Source organism: Echiichthys vipera (genome assembly GCF_963691815.1).
Source record: "Echiichthys vipera genome assembly, chromosome: 18".
In the NCBI taxonomy this organism is placed as follows: domain Eukaryota; kingdom Metazoa; phylum Chordata; class Actinopteri; order Perciformes; family Trachinidae; genus Echiichthys; species Echiichthys vipera.
Genome location: NC_139843.1, coordinates 21529060 through 21547753, shown reverse-complemented (window position 1 = coordinate 21547753; position 18694 = coordinate 21529060). Strand labels below are relative to the sequence as shown.

General features: G+C 42.9%; 2 protein-coding genes across 2 annotated transcripts in view; one reads left to right on the top strand and one right to left on the bottom strand.

The window, feature by feature from the left end:
- gas7b (growth arrest-specific 7b) overlaps positions 1-3566 on the top strand; it is an 85894-nt gene extending 82328 nt beyond the window's left edge. Inside the window, exon 14 of the mRNA XM_083933184.1 lies at positions 813-3566. Within this exon, the coding sequence (XP_083789310.1) occupies positions 813-926 (114 nt within the window). The 3' untranslated portion in view covers positions 927-3566. The remainder of the gene's footprint in view (positions 1-812) is intronic.
- Positions 3567-3740: 174 nt separating this feature from the next.
- Positions 3741-18694, bottom strand: part of LOC310960800 (uncharacterized protein MYH16) — a gene marked incomplete at its 5' end in the record, with an annotated part of 56426 nt that continues 41472 nt past the window's right edge. Inside the window, 15 exons of the mRNA XM_083932606.1 lie at positions 3741-7085; positions 8809-8955; positions 9037-9237; positions 13009-13179; positions 13281-13406; positions 13522-13725; positions 13803-13995; positions 15639-15742; positions 16630-16766; positions 16873-17089; positions 17166-17298; positions 17386-17582; positions 17818-17945; positions 18107-18224; positions 18336-18581. Of these exons, the coding sequence (XP_083788732.1) occupies positions 6933-7085; positions 8809-8955; positions 9037-9237; positions 13009-13179; positions 13281-13406; positions 13522-13725; positions 13803-13995; positions 15639-15742; positions 16630-16766; positions 16873-17089; positions 17166-17298; positions 17386-17582; positions 17818-17945; positions 18107-18224; positions 18336-18581 (2475 nt within the window). The 3' untranslated portion in view covers positions 3741-6932. The remainder of the gene's footprint in view (positions 7086-8808; positions 8956-9036; positions 9238-13008; positions 13180-13280; positions 13407-13521; positions 13726-13802; positions 13996-15638; positions 15743-16629; positions 16767-16872; positions 17090-17165; positions 17299-17385; positions 17583-17817; positions 17946-18106; positions 18225-18335; positions 18582-18694) is intronic.

Here is an 18694-nt window from a genome sequence, read left to right as displayed (position 1 = left end):
CTACACAGAAAACAAAGCACCAATGGGCTCCTTCCTTTTGCGAATCGACTTAAATGGACTTTACTATGAGGGGAGCTGGTACAGGGGCCAGTAGGTAAGTCTTTAAAATGCTCTTTTAATAAACTCTGGGTTCACTAACTACGTTGTTGATGCTTTGTTTTCTGTGTAAGGACTCCTATCATGCTGCTGCAGAGGTTAGGTGTTATTTTGAGCAGTATTAGTTGTTAAAAAAGACGTTTTAATGCCTTCACCGTGCTGCCCCGAGCTAATCAGTGTTAGCCACGTTTGACTGTTAGCGACTCTACCAGATTTCTCCGCTAATAGTTCATACATGGAAAAAAAAACTGTCTCGATGGCTTATTTGATGTACGAAAGTGCAGAAAAAGACAATGGGATGATTTTGCGCCGAAATTACACTTTAAGTTTGCAAGTGGAACTAAAAGTGAAGAAAGGAAATTCATATTACAGCAGTACAGAAAGAGGCTAACAGGTTAGATAACTGATAAAGAGGCGATTAAAAAAATATACATTGGGTGCAAAATCTAAAGCTGAGACTCAGTTAATACTACCGGTGCTTCATGTGTATTTGAAGTGATACACCTTTGACTGACCTCTTCTTTTGCACCATTCATAATGGTTCTGACTACGTACATGAAAAACAGTCAAATTTCCCTCATCGGAGAATAACTTTTCAGTTGAGTCAATCCCAACACCAACAGAGGGAACCAAAGAGCCAGTGCACAGGCCCACTGACCAACACAGACATTAGACATCACCTGAGATGCCGCTTTAACTGTTCTTTCTTTGTCCAGACGATGGAGCCAGTGGACAAGCTGCTGCAGTGTGTGGACCCGGCCAAAGACAGAGAGCTATGGGTGTGTGAGAATAAGACTGGGGAAATCAGGCCAGTGGACGTGGAGATCTGACCTCAGTGCTGTCTGACGGCTCTGCTCAGCACACTTTCACCCTCCGGCTCACATTCCGACACGTTGACCCAGACGCCACAGGCCTGAGGACTGACTGCGAGATGAAATCTGCGCTGGGATCTCACTCCCCCTCACTGATCCACTTTTGACTCCTGACAGACTGAGGGACGATCAGTCAGCGCTCACTGGCTCTTCAACTCCCAACAGCAACCTGCTGAGGATGATGTCAGTATTCGGCGAGCATTGTGAGAACCCTAAGCGATGGATGAAGAAGTCAGAGTGACAGGTCATATTTCTTTTGTTATGCAAGCTGAGATGGCACAGGAGAATGGGAACTGTGAGTGTGGATTGTGAGGTGAAGGATCAAGAAGCACCAACATGAACATTTAACACCTGTAAATGTTTAATAGCTTTATGTCATGCAGCAGTGTAATGCTGCAGTTTGTACGTGCTTTTGCTCTGTGAGGTCATTCAACACACACATGACTTCTGCAAGTTGTTGGCAAAAATGATTTAACAGATGCTGCTAAGCACAATGCGTTCTGACCTAAGAGTGACATTACTGTGTACCAGAATAAGACTAAAGTATTTTAATACTAATATACACCATGAGCAGATATTGACTGTTTGCTAAGCCTCGCCCAATCATGTTACTGTTCCTACGCTGGTGAAGCGTACCGTTCTCACATGGCACATATTACTTTTACAAAAAAACAAACAATTAAGTGTTTTTGAAACAAAAGGTTGTTTGATTGCACAAAGAAATAATCCGAAGTAGATTCTCATTCCTGGATTCTGTTGGCTGAAATGACTTCTTTTGGCTGTAATTGTGTAAGCTAATACTTAATCTCTGTCTCCAGCTGAGTTTTCTTTTTTTTTTTTTAAAAAAACAAGAAGCCTGTAAAGGCAGAGTAACACCAAGCCGACGTGATAGAACTAGTGGTGAAGAAGGCCAACTGTTACGTCGCCTGTATCTCGCCCGCAAAACAGACAGCCAACGGACAGGTCGCATGTACATTCTGCACCTGGTGAGGGGAAATAACCTTCCATACCAGCAGGTGGTCTGTATTTGTTGTTCAAAAAGGGGAACGGGAAGACCAACAGTTGGCACATTACCAACACAACCCGATGTTGAAAGAACAAATGATATTTACTAAGCACAAGCCAACAATAAACACAAACAATTATGAACCGTTTCAGCTAAAGAGGTCAACTCAAGCTAACAGGCAGGAAAAAGTTTGAATCGTCATCAGCTGATCCGTGTAGAAGACAACATTGTTTTCGTATTGCAGGGTAGAGCTACTGTAGTTAGCCCGATTATTATTGAAAATAAATCAAAATTCAGTTTGGATGCTTACTGTAGGATTTTTTTAAGAGTATGCTCCACTCTGACAAGAGAAAAGGATGAACAAATGAGAAATACAACATGAGTTAGGAAGAAATGACATTGGACAGAAGTTTTGCTGGATTTTTTGGACACGGCCACTAACGTCACTCTAAACTCTGGTAAAGTAGCACCGTAGGCTCCCATGCATTTTAATGGACCTTTTAAATACAATTATCTGATGACATGCCCATTGTCTTTGGAAATGGTGTCGGGTTACTGTTGAGGGTAGTAAAGCAAACATTAAGCAGTGAAATGCGTTTGTACCCTTCATTTGTAAAAAAAAAAACGAAAAAAAATGTTCATCTATTCCACTTTTGCTCTTTTGTGTTGTTCTTAAACAAAAGACACCACCTTCCAAAGGACTTTGATTCTTTTGAGTCCAATTTGTTTATGTGTGTTGAAAAATTGAAGGCTTAATAGACCTGCTGTGCCAAGCGACGGTGGCTAAGCTACGGTTGTCAGTAAGTGACAATCATTGCCCTCGGTCGGGGTTTAGCCAACGGTCAATTCCTGAGGACCTAAATCACAAATCTGACCAGACTTCTCCTCATCTCTAAACAAAAGTTTCATTTCCACCTGTGTTTTATCGCATTCCTAATAAGAGTTCAAGCCGATTGCACTTTATACCCAAATGATTTTAAGTAAATATACAATTAGTTGCTGTTGATATGAATAGTTTCTAGAACGCTCAGTTTGATTTCCACCCGTGTTTGACTTCATTCCCAATAAGAGTTCAAAAATCAGCCAACTGCACTTTATGCCAAATGGTTTTAGTGAATATACTGTAAGTTTCTGCGCATATGAAAAGTATTCTAAAGAGAACTTACTTGTTACACATTTTGTTACTAATAGAGGTTGGGAGTGTTTTGGTTCTGTCCACAGGGAGCCTGATGTAAATACTATATGGGACGTGTGATTTGCAATGAAAGGAGGCAGTAGAGTGAAGGATGTAAAATACAGTAAATAAGTAGACTTACACAAAGACATGATATACAGACATTTGGTCCTGATAATATAGTGAACATACAAAGTGTTTTATATGCAATACAAGTAACAGTCTTAAATGTTCTACGGTTTTGGGAAAGGACGAGTCGGTTGCTTCAGCTGCTGCCTGCAGAACTTGTACAAAATGCTCTTGTACAAAATGTCTCCTCCAGTACTGCTTAGTATGACTTCACTATTGAGAGAAAAGGATTGAGATGCTTTTGTATATTAACGGCTGAAAGTTGGCATTTTTCCATTAATAAAATGAAATACGTATCTTATATCATAACATGCTTCTCTTGAGGGTTTTTTGTGTTGCTTTCTGTGTGATGTTTTTGTATGATTGCAAAGTGGAAAAAGGCACATATTTATAATAAATGGAAAGAAGTATTTTATTTCCTTAAAAAACATTTTTTTTTACATTCAACAATAATATGGTTTGATGAAGCCATGTTACAGGTTTAGGCAGCGATAATAAAGATGTGGTTAAGAGTTCAGACGGACACACTTGGACTTTATCAGGTAGTCTGGGTAAAATAAACTGACTTTGCATTGCTTATTATTGACCTAAATAACCCATGTATTGATGGCACCTTGTTGATTATCTTACTTGGTAACACTTTCAAATGTAGGTTGTAAGTCATTTATAAGTCATTAGTTAATTATGAACTAATCATTTACAAATCATTTATAAATGTAAATCTAATTTCTTGATACTCCACAGTAGACACTCAGATGTAATTGATTGTGTACGCTTTGAGGCAGTTTGACTGTACACATAATAAAGTAGTTGCAGCTGACAGTATTTATTTAAAGGATTTTACATAATTCTCTGGCAGGTAGGAAATATTAACCCTGCATGGCAGCTGGATTTTCTTGATATCAAGAGTTCACATGAGGGTCGCAGAGAAAGCAGAGATTTTTTCGAAGCGAGGCGGTGCAACAGACTACTGTCGCTGAAGTTAACATTAGACTCATTTTAAAAAGCCACATATCTCCAGAACATTCTGACACTAAAATGGCACTTTTCAGACTTACAAATTGGGAGAAAACTGTTTGAGGCCTGATTGTGTCTCAGCATCAAACTCTTGCGGGATCTGTGAACACAGCTAAGCTAACGTCAACTAACGTCCGCAAGGCTAGCCTCAGATAACTTGTTTTTGTGATGGTAAATATGATTGTTAGCTGTGTAAATATCTAATGTTAGCGACAGATAATATAAAAACATTGTGCAAATATAACTTTTCATCCATCCACATGATGTTCACTACACTTTCAACAGGAGACTAGAATCTTTAGTACAGAGAGTCTTTGGCCGTTGGATAACAGGATTACACAGCTTCAAGAATCAAGTTTGTCCGAATGGTTCGGACCACCAGCATCCTGTGAGGAGCTACTGGGAGCTATGGGCATGGTTTAGGCCGTTGGGTTAAAACAACAATGGTGGCTTCTAAAGAGCATCAATAGCATCAATTATATCAGAACTGGAGTGCATTTCTTTATTGAAAGAATAGAAGAGCACTGAAGGCTTTTCTTGATGGAAACAATGTTTTCACTCCTCTCCTGACTGACTTTAGCAGCTTGTGATAGACGGATGGTTCATCCAATCACCTGCCAGGTATTTATTGAACATGCCTGCTCTTTCCCAAACAGTTTGTGATTTTAAACATTTTATTAAACATTTTGAAATGTTTAACGTTGCATCACTGTTAGTACTCAACAAAAAATAACTAACTTAGATTTGTGGGCTAACCTGCTAGCCTGGCTAAAATCCTAGATATCTGCTAGTCTCAGGGGCCGTCCACACAAATGCAGGTATTTTTGAAACTGTGTGTTCCTCTGTAACCACAGTTGTTGCTCCTGAAACCGGAGTTTTTTGTTACCAGAGTCCAGGGTGAACTTTTTTTTTCCGGTTTCAGCAACGTCCTTTGGACAAGAAAACCGAGGAAAACGGCAATTTCTTCTCGACATTGTGGAGAATTCTAGACGGAGCTGACGGAGCTGCTGTTATGGAAGAGCTAGCCAAAATGTTGCTGCTATTTAGCAACTTATCAACACTTTGTGTGTGCCTCATACATTGCTGATTTTAAATACATGAGTGACAGTGAGAAGTAACTCAACTTCATTTTGATTATTGTTGTTTTTCCAGTATGAATTTTTCCAGCCTTGTGATTGGCTCAAATGGCCTTACTGTTAGGAGTGCTATCGCCACCTACTGCTTTGTTTGAGGGTTTTTTTAACCAGGGACCATAAGAGTTCGGTTTCAAAAATACCTGTGTTCGTGTGGACTCGGCCTTAATGTTCTGCTGTACTAACTAGCAAAAATGTGATAAAAGTTACAAGTTAGATATTTAATGCTTCAGAATATGGTGCTCACTTTGTACCCTAACCTCTATCCTCCAGTCTTTACCAACTGGGAAACATGTAACCAGCTTACGAGGTTAGCTCGCATAAACTGCAGTCTTGGCTGTTCATTGAGGGAAGGTGACGTATTATTGAATACATTGTGAATGGTGGATAGATAATACTTCAGATTAACAGTTCATTATTTTTGTGTCATTTACAAATGTACACAGCCTAAATGATTTGTTAATGATGTTCATAATAAACTGATGACTTATAAGTGGCTGTAATAAAGTGCTACCTATTTGGGATTTTAAAACAATTACAGTACAGTTTTCCACATTCAATCTGTTTTTACATACAAATATTACATTATGAAGTGGATATAAAAGCTGCAGTGTGTTATTAAAGCTGTGACCTTACAGACCGAGGAAGGAATGAGAACATTGTAGGAACGTGGGAATGTACAATATACACAAACAGGCGACACGCATTGAATGGTTTGTTTATGACCTGAATGTGTTGTGAAACTGCAGTTTCAGCCCCTCTGATATTTCAAACTTCATACTGACCATGTTTCACTTCTTCAAAAGACGTCAGAGCCCGTATTCACAAAACATCCCAAGGTTTAAAAGGAGTTCCTAACTTTCTGATTCAGGAATAACTCACAACTAAAAAATCGGGGTGTTAGTTCTACTTTCAAGCTCCCAAAATTTTAGTCTAAGAGTATTGCACACGGTGTTTTGGAGCTAAAAGCAGCTCCTAAATCTGTGAAAAGTTAAGGTAGTCAAAAGGACTCTGATAGTGGGAAAGCCACATGTATTCCCATATTTTTTCCCACTCTTCTTTTTTGGCTTTTGTAGTTATCCCAAGTGAATTTTCCTTTGATAATAAGCTGTTGTTGTTTAGACCTCTCACTATCCCCATGGTTACTGTAGTCTGATCATTATGAGGCTTCTTAACAAAATGTCAGACATGTAAGAGGCTCGTAATTATACTGGAATAGCCAGTAGCCTATTTTACTCTTTGTTTCATGTTCAATCATTTGATTTCTATCTTTATTTGAATATGGAAACATTCCTCCCACAGTATTTCTATCAATAATTCACTGACAGAGACACAAAAAAAAAACCACCCAAGCCAACTTTTAGTGACGTTTAGAAGTCCTCCTAGTGGGAAGACTGACTGTTTTGTGAATACGGGGCCCAGAGGTGGAGTGATGTAGCACACAGAGAGAGTTGGAGCTGTGCTCTGAAATGCTGACCGTGACCATGTTGCAGTTGTTGCGTTTTCTAATCAACCATGAGCTTTTTGAGAGAGTTGAGATAGGCTGGAATGAGGGAGCTGACGGACTCGTTGTCGTCGTTGATGATCTTCTCCCCTCTGCCCTCTGAACCCACAGAGCTGGGTGACCTGACCAGGCCGGGGTACGGGGTGCTGTAACCCTGGTGGAGCACAGACAAACCTTGGGGTCATTATTCAGAGCAGCCACAGAGTTCTGTCCAAAGTATCATCGTTCCTCCTGTTCATACTGGCTGTTCAAAGGTCTCTTCATAAAGCCCTTCAAATGTAAGCGATGGAGAGAAAATCCACATCCCCCAATGTGTGTAATATTGTGTTCCAAAGTGAATCTTTTGCTAAGAGGAGGCTTCAGCTGTCTCACTCAGGGATCCTACGCATTTTCCATTTCATAATTACAGACTTTTTCAGACTCAAATTTTCAGACTTCTTCAAGATTTCCCGGCCATTATTAAAAATTTGAATACCAGTTGTTAGATGCTTATGTCAATAAATGGTTTTAAAATCCAACTTTTAACACATATGTTAAATTCTGACTGTATGCCATTATGTTGCCAAGTAGGCATTTTTAAATACGTATTTTAGGATAAAAGCCAGGAAAGGTTTCAGAAAAGTGTGTCCAAAATGAAGCCAAAAAAAGGTCACTATATATATAATATGTCCCAAAAATGCTTAAATCAGTCAAAGGATAGCCTGTGTAAAGCAGTCATGTCATAATTTCTTGAATCCAGGGTTCCTTCACAGTTGGTAACCATGGTAACCTGACACCGTTCTACAGCAAGCTTGATTAGTTTCATGTCATCTACAGGTCGGCTGTGATGCATTAGTAAACTTTTGATTTGTATATACAGTATTAATATACTTTATTTTATTTTGTAAAATGAGATAACAGTCTAGAAACAATACAAAGATAACTATTTTCCCTGTTGCCAAACTGATCCAGACCTGGAAATGACTCAAATCCAATTCACTACTTTTCCATCCTGTGTAGGAACCCTGCTCAGTTAGAAAATGACCCTTAAACTGTGCACCTTTTTTTTTAAAAATATGCTCACCAGGGCTGCCCATTATTCAACCTAGTTGAGTTAGTTTCAGTTTTGAGATTCGTTGAAGTCGGCAAATTTTATGAGTAGATCTTCTGTGACATTCCCCTCCACAGGGGTTGGGGGTCATTTCTCAATCCCCATGAATTATTTTCAAAAAGTACCGCAGCAGAACACACAACTTCCCGACACCATAGCCTAAATGATGCTGGTTAACCACTTAAGACTCCTCACTCCACTCATGACTCCATCTGGACCGTCCATTCCGCCCAGTGCCTCACCTGTCGTCTCCAACCTAAACACCGTTTAACTTTAGGAACAGCTGTGCACCGAGACTGGCCTAAGTGTAAACTTTAAAATGATTTCCGTCACATTCCTGTGTCTTTGCATCCTTGAGTGTGTCCTATCTCAACTGACATTTCAAAGATAGGAATAATTCTATTACAGAAGCAATTTCTTAACTCCAGGCTGTGTCCTATCTTATATCATGCCCCCTATCTTATCAGCACCTGTCATGCCTGTATCGTTAAAATCAAGCTTTTCAAGGCGGACACAGGCTAATATTAACGGCTCTAACTAGTCAGTGGCTTGTTATCATGGACAAACAAGGTGGGCTTTCAATTTTAGCTACGAGGAGTTGGAGGTGCTGCTTTTGCTGTGGAGGAGAGGGAATTCCATCTTTAATTTCATCTCATTTCCTATCCTGAGATAAGATTTAGATTATTCCTGTAAGAGCAAAAATCCCAAATGTCTCCTTAAACTGATTTAGACAGAAAGTTTCTGTGATGAGGCCCCGGCTGATGGCAGTAGGCCAGTGTGTACTTACAGAGGAGTATCCCTTTCCAAAGCTGCCTCTGTTCTTGGTCCTGATCTTGGTGAGCGCTGACTCGGCGATGTCAGCTCGTTCCTCCGCGTCATCCAGCTCATGGACAGTCTTCCTGTACTTTGCCAAGTTCATGTTAGCTTGTTCCTCCTGCAATGACAAAGAGACGAGAATATCATGTGCACTGCTTGTCAAACAGGTTTAAGTACGTAAGAGGACGAGGTGACGCACAGCCTCCTCCACTTGTCTCTTGTAGGCCTTCATCTTGTTCTGCAGCCTCTCCACCAGCTCCTGCATCCTCTGATGGTTCTTCTGGTCCTCCTCTGACTGAAACAGCAGCTCCTTCAGCCGGCGCTCGTTCTTCCGCAGTGTCTTCACCGTCTCAGCGTGCCGCTTCTGCTCCGAGTCCAACTCCAGCTCCATCTCCTTCACCTGCAAACAGAAGTGATGAGTACTCTAACTGTTCAGTTTTTGTGTGTATCATTTGTCAGACTTAAAGTGTAATTCCAGCATAAAATCATCTCATTGTCTTTTCGGCACTTACATACATCAAATAAGCCATCATTTTTTGTGTATAAACTATTAACGGAGAAATTCGGTAGAGTTGCTAACTGTCGCCAACAACTGGATGTGGCTAACACTGATTAGCTCGGAGCAGTATCGTGAAGGCATTAAAACATCTTTTTTAACCACTAATACTGCTCAAAATAACAACAAACCTCTGCAGCAGCATGAGAAGAGTCCCTACACAGAAAACAAAGCAGCAACAACGTAGTTAGTGAACCCAGAGTTTATTAAAAGACTGTTTTAAAAACGTACCTACTGGCCCAGGTACCAGCTCCTCTCATAGTAAAGTCCTTTCAAGTCAGTTACCAAAGTCAATCCCAAAGGAAGGAGTCCATTGGTGCTTTGTTTTCTGTGTAGGGACTCTTCTCATGCTACTGCAGAGGTTTGGTGTTATTTTGAGCAATATTAGTGGTTAAAAAAGACATTTTAATGCCTGCACCGTGCTGCCCCGAGCTAATCAGTGTTAGCCACGTCCGGCTGTTAGCGACTCTCCAGGTCATCTCTGTTTATAGTTTATACACGAAAAAAACAACTGTCTGGATGGCTTATTTGATGTATGTAATTGCAGGAAAAGAACATGGGATGATTTTGCGCCAGAATGACACTTTAAGAGAGCTTTAAGAGAGCTGACATAGCCGCCCCTCTCGTCCTGGCTTGGTGTACATTAAAGCCATGATGAGCAGACTAGACTAGGTCAAGGCTGGCTTTGTCATTTTCCCCAGGTTTCTAAGTTCTGCTTTTGAGAACAAACCCCCTGGAGTTTGCACTTAAGCTCATTGGGCTATTAAGCAGTGCTGTGTTGTTTCCAGATCCTGTTTCCTGGGTTTAAATTATTTTGTGGTCATGATGAGCTGCACATTTATATGGTAATGATTAGTTTGGTAATGTACTAAAGTACAACCGAGGAGCCTTAAGGTGTCTCCTGCATTAACCTCATGCCTTGTCCTGTATAGCCCTGACAATTCTACTGTTAATATTATGCTGCTGTTCTTCAGTTTCTTCAATTTTTGGGGGTTTAATCAAACTTCCATTAATAAACTAACACACCACAAACTGGGCAGGTAGGTATTTTTCCAGCTGACCTTTTTCAAAGATAAACTCTGGGTTTCTGTATTGGTTGAACATTGTATTCTCCAGTTTTAGGTAGGTTTGATCCCTCATTGCAAAGGAAAGCTGCGTGTGCTCAACCACAGAAAGTAAGTCACTGTGAAGGGTGTTTACAAAAGCCCAGTTGAAACTTTTGCTATTTGCCTTCACTGTGTCTTCCGGCCTGGGCCCGTATCCACGAAACATTTGATGTTCCCACCAGGACGACTCCTAAACATCACTAAAAGTTCCTAACTTAGAGTGTCCTCTTAAAACCTCCTCCTAAAGCTGCCGAGAACAACTTTCACTAAGGAACTGGGAGAAGTCTTAAGCTAAGAGAAAGGGCGACCCTGTTGCTATGGATGATGTCATGTTTAATCAAACTGTGATTGAATGTTGTGGGCCTTGGGCTGTTTTGTGTCTCTGTCAGTGAATTCTTAGAAATACTGTAGCAGGTATGTTTCAATATTCACATAAAGATTCACATAAAGATTTCCAAATCAAATGATTGAACATAGACTACTGACTCGTCAAGTATAATAATCAGCCTCTTACATGTCTGACAGATCGTGAACAATTAGCAGGTATCCATGGAAGAAGCCTCATAATGATCAGACTACAGTAACCATGGGGATAGTGAGAGGTGCAAACAACAACAGCTTTTACTTCTTCCCCAAGTTGTGCATCAAAGGAAGGACTAGTACAGAGAACATAACAGAACGGGGATAACTGCAAAAGACAAGAAAGAAGCGTGGGAAAATAAATGCCTGGAAATGAATGCAGCTTTCGCACGTCACCTTAATCTCCAGTGGTACTGGGTTGTTTCTGTTGGTTGGTGAAGTACTGCATTCTTATAACACTACTATGAGCATAATTCCCTCGTGATCAAGGCGATACCTCTTTAAAGCTCAACATCCGAATTGTTGACAAAATAACAAGGTGGATTGTCGGCAGCAGCCATTTTAGGATTGTTAGTGATTTGCTCTACTACTGTATTTCTAACTTTTCACAGATTTAGGAGCTGCTTTTATGCTAAAACACTGTGTGAAAAACTCTTAGAACAAAAACATAGGAGTTATAAAATTTGGACTGACACAAGTTACCCCTAAATCAACAAGTTAGGAGCGACTTATAGTCTAAGAGTGATTTTTGATGGAAACACTTCCATGGGGAAGTGAATGAACTGCTGCACTATGTGAGGTCTGGAACGGTCATTTATGGTCTGGAGCAGAATCCTCCTGACCGACAGCTGAGGACGCACTCACACTGTCCATCCGTACCGTGCCCAAGCACGTTTCACGGCTAAAGTCTAGTTCGTTTGACCAGTGTGAGTGCAACCGTACCGCGCCTAGCTGCGGTACACTTGCCGGTCACGGCCGTTTGGGAGAGGTGGGCTTTTGTAAAGCGTGTTTGCACATGCACGAGCTTGCACGCGTGCACAAGCACGAGGCCTACGACGGTTCTGACGTTGTTTTATGTGCACCTGTTGGGACATAGAAAAAAAGATGGACGGACCATGCGCGGACATTTAAAACAATGGCGGCAAAAGGTTCACGTTGGTGTGATGCGGAGGTGGACTGTTTACTGCAGATTTGGTCGGATGAAAATATTCAAAAACAATCGACAAGACGCACAAAAACTCAGAGTTCTGTGGAATGATTTGTAAACAAAGCCACGCATCATGATGACGTCAATCAATGCGTGTGACGTGTTACGGCGTTATGACGTATAGGCTGCAAGAAGCATCTGCCGAGGCCCAGGTAGTGTGAGTACAAACGGGCCTGGGCCGCGGGGGGAGAGGGAGGGGGGGCAAGTACCCTAAAGCACGGGGCACGGTACGGACGGACAGTGTGAGTGCGCCCTTAGAGATGCTAAAATGGTCCGAGCTGCACAGCTGCATTTGAACTGTAATCTCTGGGGATATTGGGTGGTTTTGATGGTTGGTGATGTGATGGCATCCACGTTCATAATGCCATCTCCATTAAGACCATACCTTTTTAAAAGCTCACCATCATTTAATCTCTCCATAATGTTGACTGCAGCAGCCATAATAGCTCCTTCCTGATTTACTTTTAGTGACTGGAAAATCCTTGAGAGGACTCATTTGTTTTTATAGACTTAGGAGCTACTTTTAGTGATAAACTGTCTTGTGACATAAACTTATCTTAAAAAGTTGGGAGTCCTACATTTAGGACCGAAATACCCCTTATTTGTAAGAGTTACTCCTTTACGCCTTTTGTGAATATGGGCCCTGAACTACAAAAGTAAAACCCTGGGCCCTCCTTGCAGGTTAATCCGGCCTTGGAATATACTTTTTTTTTCTTTTGCAATTTTCTGCCCAGTGGATGTTGCTGCCGAATAAAATGTTTCCTTACAGGAATTCCTTTCTCCAGTTTTACATATTTTGGGTCTACAAGTGGTGCTAAAGGAAAGGTCGAGGGGTCAAACACATCATCCTGTGGGCGTCATGAATATTCAGTCAGGCCAGCATATGTCAGAATGTCTTGCTCTGAAGAGTCTGGACCAAAGTGTTGACACGTGACTCCGTACCTTTCCCTCCAACTTCTGGATGGTCTTCTTGCCTCCTTTCAGAGCCATTTGCTCGGCCTCGTCCAGCCTGCTGCTCATGTCTTTGATTTGAGCCTCCAGACCCTTCTTCACTCTCTCCAGGTGGAGTGTGTGCTCCTGCTCCAGACGCAGCTCCTCCGTCACCCGCGCCACCTGAAAGAATCGCACCAAAATACATTAATTTCACATAACTGAGCATGAGTTCAACCTCTACTGCTATAACATCTCAGTAACAGTCGTCTTGTGTGTTTTACCTCGCAGCTGGCCTTCTTGGACTTGTCTGTGGACCCTCTCAGCTCTCCCTGCAGCTCCTCGTGCTCCTGCTGCAGAGTCTGGAGATCCACCTCCAGCTTCCTCCTCCCACTCAGAGCGAACTGGAACTGAACACGCAAGAGAAAGTTATCAACCTACAGCAGTACTGCCGACACAGGTTGGATTTTTAGCTGAACCCTCCGCAGGACCCTGAAGCAGAGAAACACACAAAAAAAAAATCACCTGGTTGTTAAGGTCGCTGTGTTTCTCATTGGCCTCCAGCAGCTCAGTCTCCAGGGTCTTGCGGGCCCTCTCTGCGCTCTCCAAGCCTGCACGAGTTTCCGCCTCCTCGCTGACCAATAGAGCGCAGCGTCGCTCCACAGCTGCATGCTCCTCCCTGCACTCCTCGTGGCTCCGTGCCTCCTCCTCCAGCTGCACCTGAAGCTCCTGGGACAACAACACTTTAGGTAAGCCTCTGAGGAAAGCAGACCATTACTGAAACACAGTGTATCTGATCATCACACCTTAATCTGCTGCTGCATCTTCTTGCTGTTCTTGCTGAGCTCTGCATTGTTCTTGGTGAGCAGGTCCGCCTGCAGCTCCAGCTCGTTGATGTCAGCCTCCAGTTTTTTCTTCAGCTTCAGCCCCTCTGCTTTGCCTTTCACCTCCACATCCAGACTGGCCTGCAACGACTCCAGCGCCCTCTGGTGGCTTTTTCTGACAGAGGAAGAGAGGGATGCTTTGGAAAAAGAGGTATTTCAAAGATGAACTGTGCGTGTAATAGAGGCAGGACAAAATATGGACACAGGAGTATACCTTATATCCTACTCTTGTGATACAAATATAGATATTTTTATCAAAACTTGCAGAAACTTCAAACCAATTTCAGTTCCTTCTTTCTCAGGAAAGTAAAGGTCACGTGCAACACAATGAACATGCAGAGCCACCAGGTTTGTCTTTTACATGACAGACATAAAACAACCTGGGTATGCTTTCTAAATACTGACACGTGTATATGTGGTTATTATTTTTTGAGAGAGAGATTTTTCATTTCTTTTTTCTTTTTTGTTTTCTGTGAACTGCAATTACACAGATTAATACGCTTTTAGCTGTATCCTTCCTGTAAATATTCTAACCCCAGAACTGATCTGCTTTATGCAAGTTTGACCTTGTGCCAGTTTATGGCTATTTTAAATTATTGCACTCTGTGTGTGTGTGTGTGTGTGTGTGTGTGTGTGTGTGTGTGTGTGTGTGTGTGTGTGTGTGTGTGTGTGTGTGTGTGTGTGTGTGTGTGTGTGTGTGCGTGTGTGTGTGTGTGTGTGTGTGTGTGTGTGTGTGTGTCTGTGCGTGCGTGTGTGTGTGTGCGTTAGAAAGAGAGAGAGACACACTAAACTAAGGCCCTTTGCTCTTTGATGTATTTTGTTTCACCTCACTTGTCAAATTATGTGAAACACATATTTCTTGCTTTTTCTTCTTCAGCTACGATATTCTGATGTATGGTAGACGATTGTCTTGCAATGTATTGACAATCGCTGTATGGCGCTACCATCGTTGTCGGCTTCTGGTACATATCGTGCCAGTGGTATGGTGAGTTACTCAGTGATTCCCTCCCCTGTGGTGTAACGCTGCAGAGACAGTCAGCACAGTTAAATGAGACAGGCCTTACCTCTAAAGATCATGAACCATGACTTTGTTGAAGAAAAAGGGAGATAAAGGACAGAATGAAAACAGTTAGAGTTAGAGAATTACAGAGCATTAGTGCCATAGGTAATAATAATAATAATAGTTTATCCATAGAGCACTCTCCGAGCAAGACACAAAATGATTTCCAGAAGCAGGAAAACAAGACAGTGACAGGGGCATAAGGAGCAGTAAAACAGGCACAGGAGTTAAAACGCCATAAACAATTATAAGGTCACATTAAAGCAATAGTTGCAACATTCTGGGAAATACACTTTTTTGCTTTCTTGCAGCTCAGCACGGGACTGGAAACAGATGGAAGCAGTTAGCCTGGCTCTGTCCTAAAGGAACAAAATCTCAGTACCAGCACCTCTAAAGCTCACTAATTATCAAGTGCATTTGTTGTGTGTTCCATCTGTTCACGACCACTACAGCTCCATTAAAACACACCGGACTTTGATCTGTACATCCATCTGTGACATAATTACTTGTTCACTATGAGATGGTTGTGTCCCGTTCACCTCATGTCACTGCAGTTATGTTACAAACACACTTATTTTAACCCCACCCAAGATCTTTTTCTAACAACGTGTTCCCTGTAGTGGAGCTTAATAGTTGGATGTGCAGGGCCACCCAGTGCACTGATAAGACACCCGTACGTGACGATGAGTTGGAGGTACCTGGCAGCTTCCATCTCTTCCTCCTTCTCCTGAAGTCTGCGCTCCAGGTCTCCTTTAGCCTGAGACAACTCCAGCTGCAGCCTCAGCACCTTGGTTTCCTCAGCCTGAAGGGAGAAAGGCAGGAAGGAAGGCAGACAAGAAGGAAGGAAGGAACGAAGGAAGACAGGCCGGAAGGAACGAAGGAAAAAAGGAGGACAGGAAGGAAGGAGGACAGAAGGAAGGAAAGAAGGAAGGAACGAATGAAGGAACGAACAAACGAAGGAAGGAACGATGGAAGGAATGAAGGAAGGAAGAAAAAAAGAAAGAAAGACAGTAAGAAAGAAAGAAAGAAAGTAAGAAAGAAAGACAGGAAATATTTATGGAGAGTTAAATGAATGAAAGTTGTCATAAGATGAATTAAGAGGAAGCATGTAGCCAGTGTTAGGCAAGTTACTCAGGATGTGAAATAAGTTACTTTTTAGGGATTACCCCTTTAAAAAGTAAAAATAATACTTTACTTAATAATTCAAAATGAGGTACTTATTAAATGATTAAAAAGTGATGTCCAGCCTGTTTCACCAGCTCCTTTCAGAACAGAATCCACTTCATTGGAACAATAACAAAAACCCTCCAGGAGGAAAACAATCCGACAGACTGCAGAACTGCACACAAAGCCTGCAGCCTCTCAATCCCCACGGGGTACAGTGGGCATGTGTATACTGTATATCTATACACACAGATATATTCATAACAATAATAAGATAAAGCTACAGTGCCCCCAATTTGTTAACTAATGTCTTTGCATATTCCCTCATAAGAGCAGCAGGGAGTTGATACAGTTTACACAACATAAAACATTAACACAGGAGCTCCCTGACGAGTTGTCCTCTGGTAATACTATTACAGAATACGTCACTGAGTAACTGCCCGACCCTGCATGTAGCACATACTGACAACAAAGATGTGCTCCAGCTCCAGATAGCTAACAGGCTGATTTTCTGGAGCTTTGTACCTCCAAAGCAGCCTCAGACTCCTCAAGTGAGGCCTGCAACTCTTCTTTCTCCATCTCGATCTTCTTCTTTGCTTTCTGGAGCTCATGGACACTTTTCCCTCCGTCCGAGAGCTGATCTGTAAGGTCAGTGACCTCCTCTGAAAAAGCCACACACAAGTCTAATGAAACCACGGTTACTATTTAACTATTATTTCAAACCCGCTGGAGGCCTCATCCCTCCCCCTCGTGTGCATGCTCTCATACCCTGGTAGGCCTTGTTCTCCCTGCGTAAGGCCTCCAGCTGCTCCAGAGACTCTTCGTGGGTCGTCTTGAGTTTGAAGAGCTCGCTGGCGTGTTGCCTGCTCTCCTTCTGGCAGCCTTCCACCTCGGCCACCAGCTCGTCACACTTCTGCTTCCAGTCTCCGAGCTGCTTCTCCAGGACCCGCTGCTTCTTATCCAGAGCCTGACCGCAGCTGTTGGCCTGGTGACAGGGAACCCACGCTCAAAGATAAACACTAGGTTCATGGCACTGCAACGCTCGTGTATCCTCTCCTTACCTTCTCCAGATCCATGCAGAGCTCCTCCACCTCTCCCTGCAACCTCTGTTTGGTTTTCTCCAGTGAAGAACATTTGGCTTGGGTGGCTTCCACAGCCTCCTCGGCCTCCTGGAGCCTGGTCGCCAGCTTCTTCCTGTGACACACATGTGCTTTAAACCCACTGAGATACATTCAATGTGTCAAATGTGACAGGTGCACCGCCAGTGTCAACGCAACGTACTTGGTGTCCTCCAGCTCGTCTGCGTGCTGGATGGCTTCGGACTCGTGTTTGGTCCTCCAGTGCGTCACCTCGCTGTTGAGTTTGGAGACGAGACGCTGCAGCTCCTGCTTGCTCTCCTGCTCCTCTTCCAGCTGCTCCTTCAGCACCTCGCACTCCTGCCGCAGTGAGCTCAGACTGCTGCCGACCGCCTGCTTACACTGGAAGCAACACCAAAGAGATGCATGAATACAGACTTTTAGTGTAAGAGCAAAGGGATTTTTATCTTCATTTCTGAGTTCAACACACACACACACACACACACACACACCTCACACACACACACACACACACACACACACACACACACACACACACACACACACACACACACACACACACACACACACACACACACACACACACACACACACACACACACACACACACACACACCTTGACCTCCTCGTCTAGATGTTTCTTCAGTTCTTCCAGTTGACTCTGGAGCAGAGTCTTGGAGCGGCTCAGCTGGCTGGCTCTGCTCTCTGCCTCCTCCATCTGTCGACTCACGTCTGCGTTATCAGCTGAGAGGACATGCAAGGACACTGATTATCACACTGTGCATATGCCATGTTCTGTAGCAATACATAAGAAAAGAATGTGTACAATGTGATTTCTTTTCTCCTGTAATTGTTTTAATCTCTCGTGCAAATGAATGCCAAAGTGTATGTGAACGCTTTTGCACCTGTGAGTCTGTTCCTGGCCACGCTGAGCTCCGTCTGGACCCTCTGCAGGTCGTCTCCTCTCCTGTTGGCTTCTGACAGCTGCTCCTCCAGTTTCTTCACCTGGCTGTCCGAGGACGTCTGCAGCACAACACAAACACACGTTACACTCACAAGTTTAAAATGTTCAAATGTTGCAAATGAAACTTTGTGTAATTTTAAACCTCATTTCAAGTGACCTGACTCTCTGACCTTGGCTTTCTGCATACTGTCCAGAGAAGCGGACAGCTCGTCCACCTCCATCCTCAGGTTCTGCTTCTCCTTCTCCAGTTTGGCCCTGGTCCGCTGCAGAGCCTCGCACTGCTCGTTCAGCTCTGCCATGGCGTCGCTGTGCCGTTTCCTCAGGGACGCAGCCAGCGCCTCTGACTGGATAGAGGTCTCCTCCAGGTCTCGCCTCAGACGCTGCAGCTCAGCCTCTCGCTTCTTGTTCACCTCCATCTGGAAATCACACACAGGCTGTATGTCAAGTTCTGTTTTTAAAGTGGAATCCCGGCACAAAATCCTCCCGCTGTCTTTTTCTGCATGAATATAAATTAAATAAGCCATGGAGA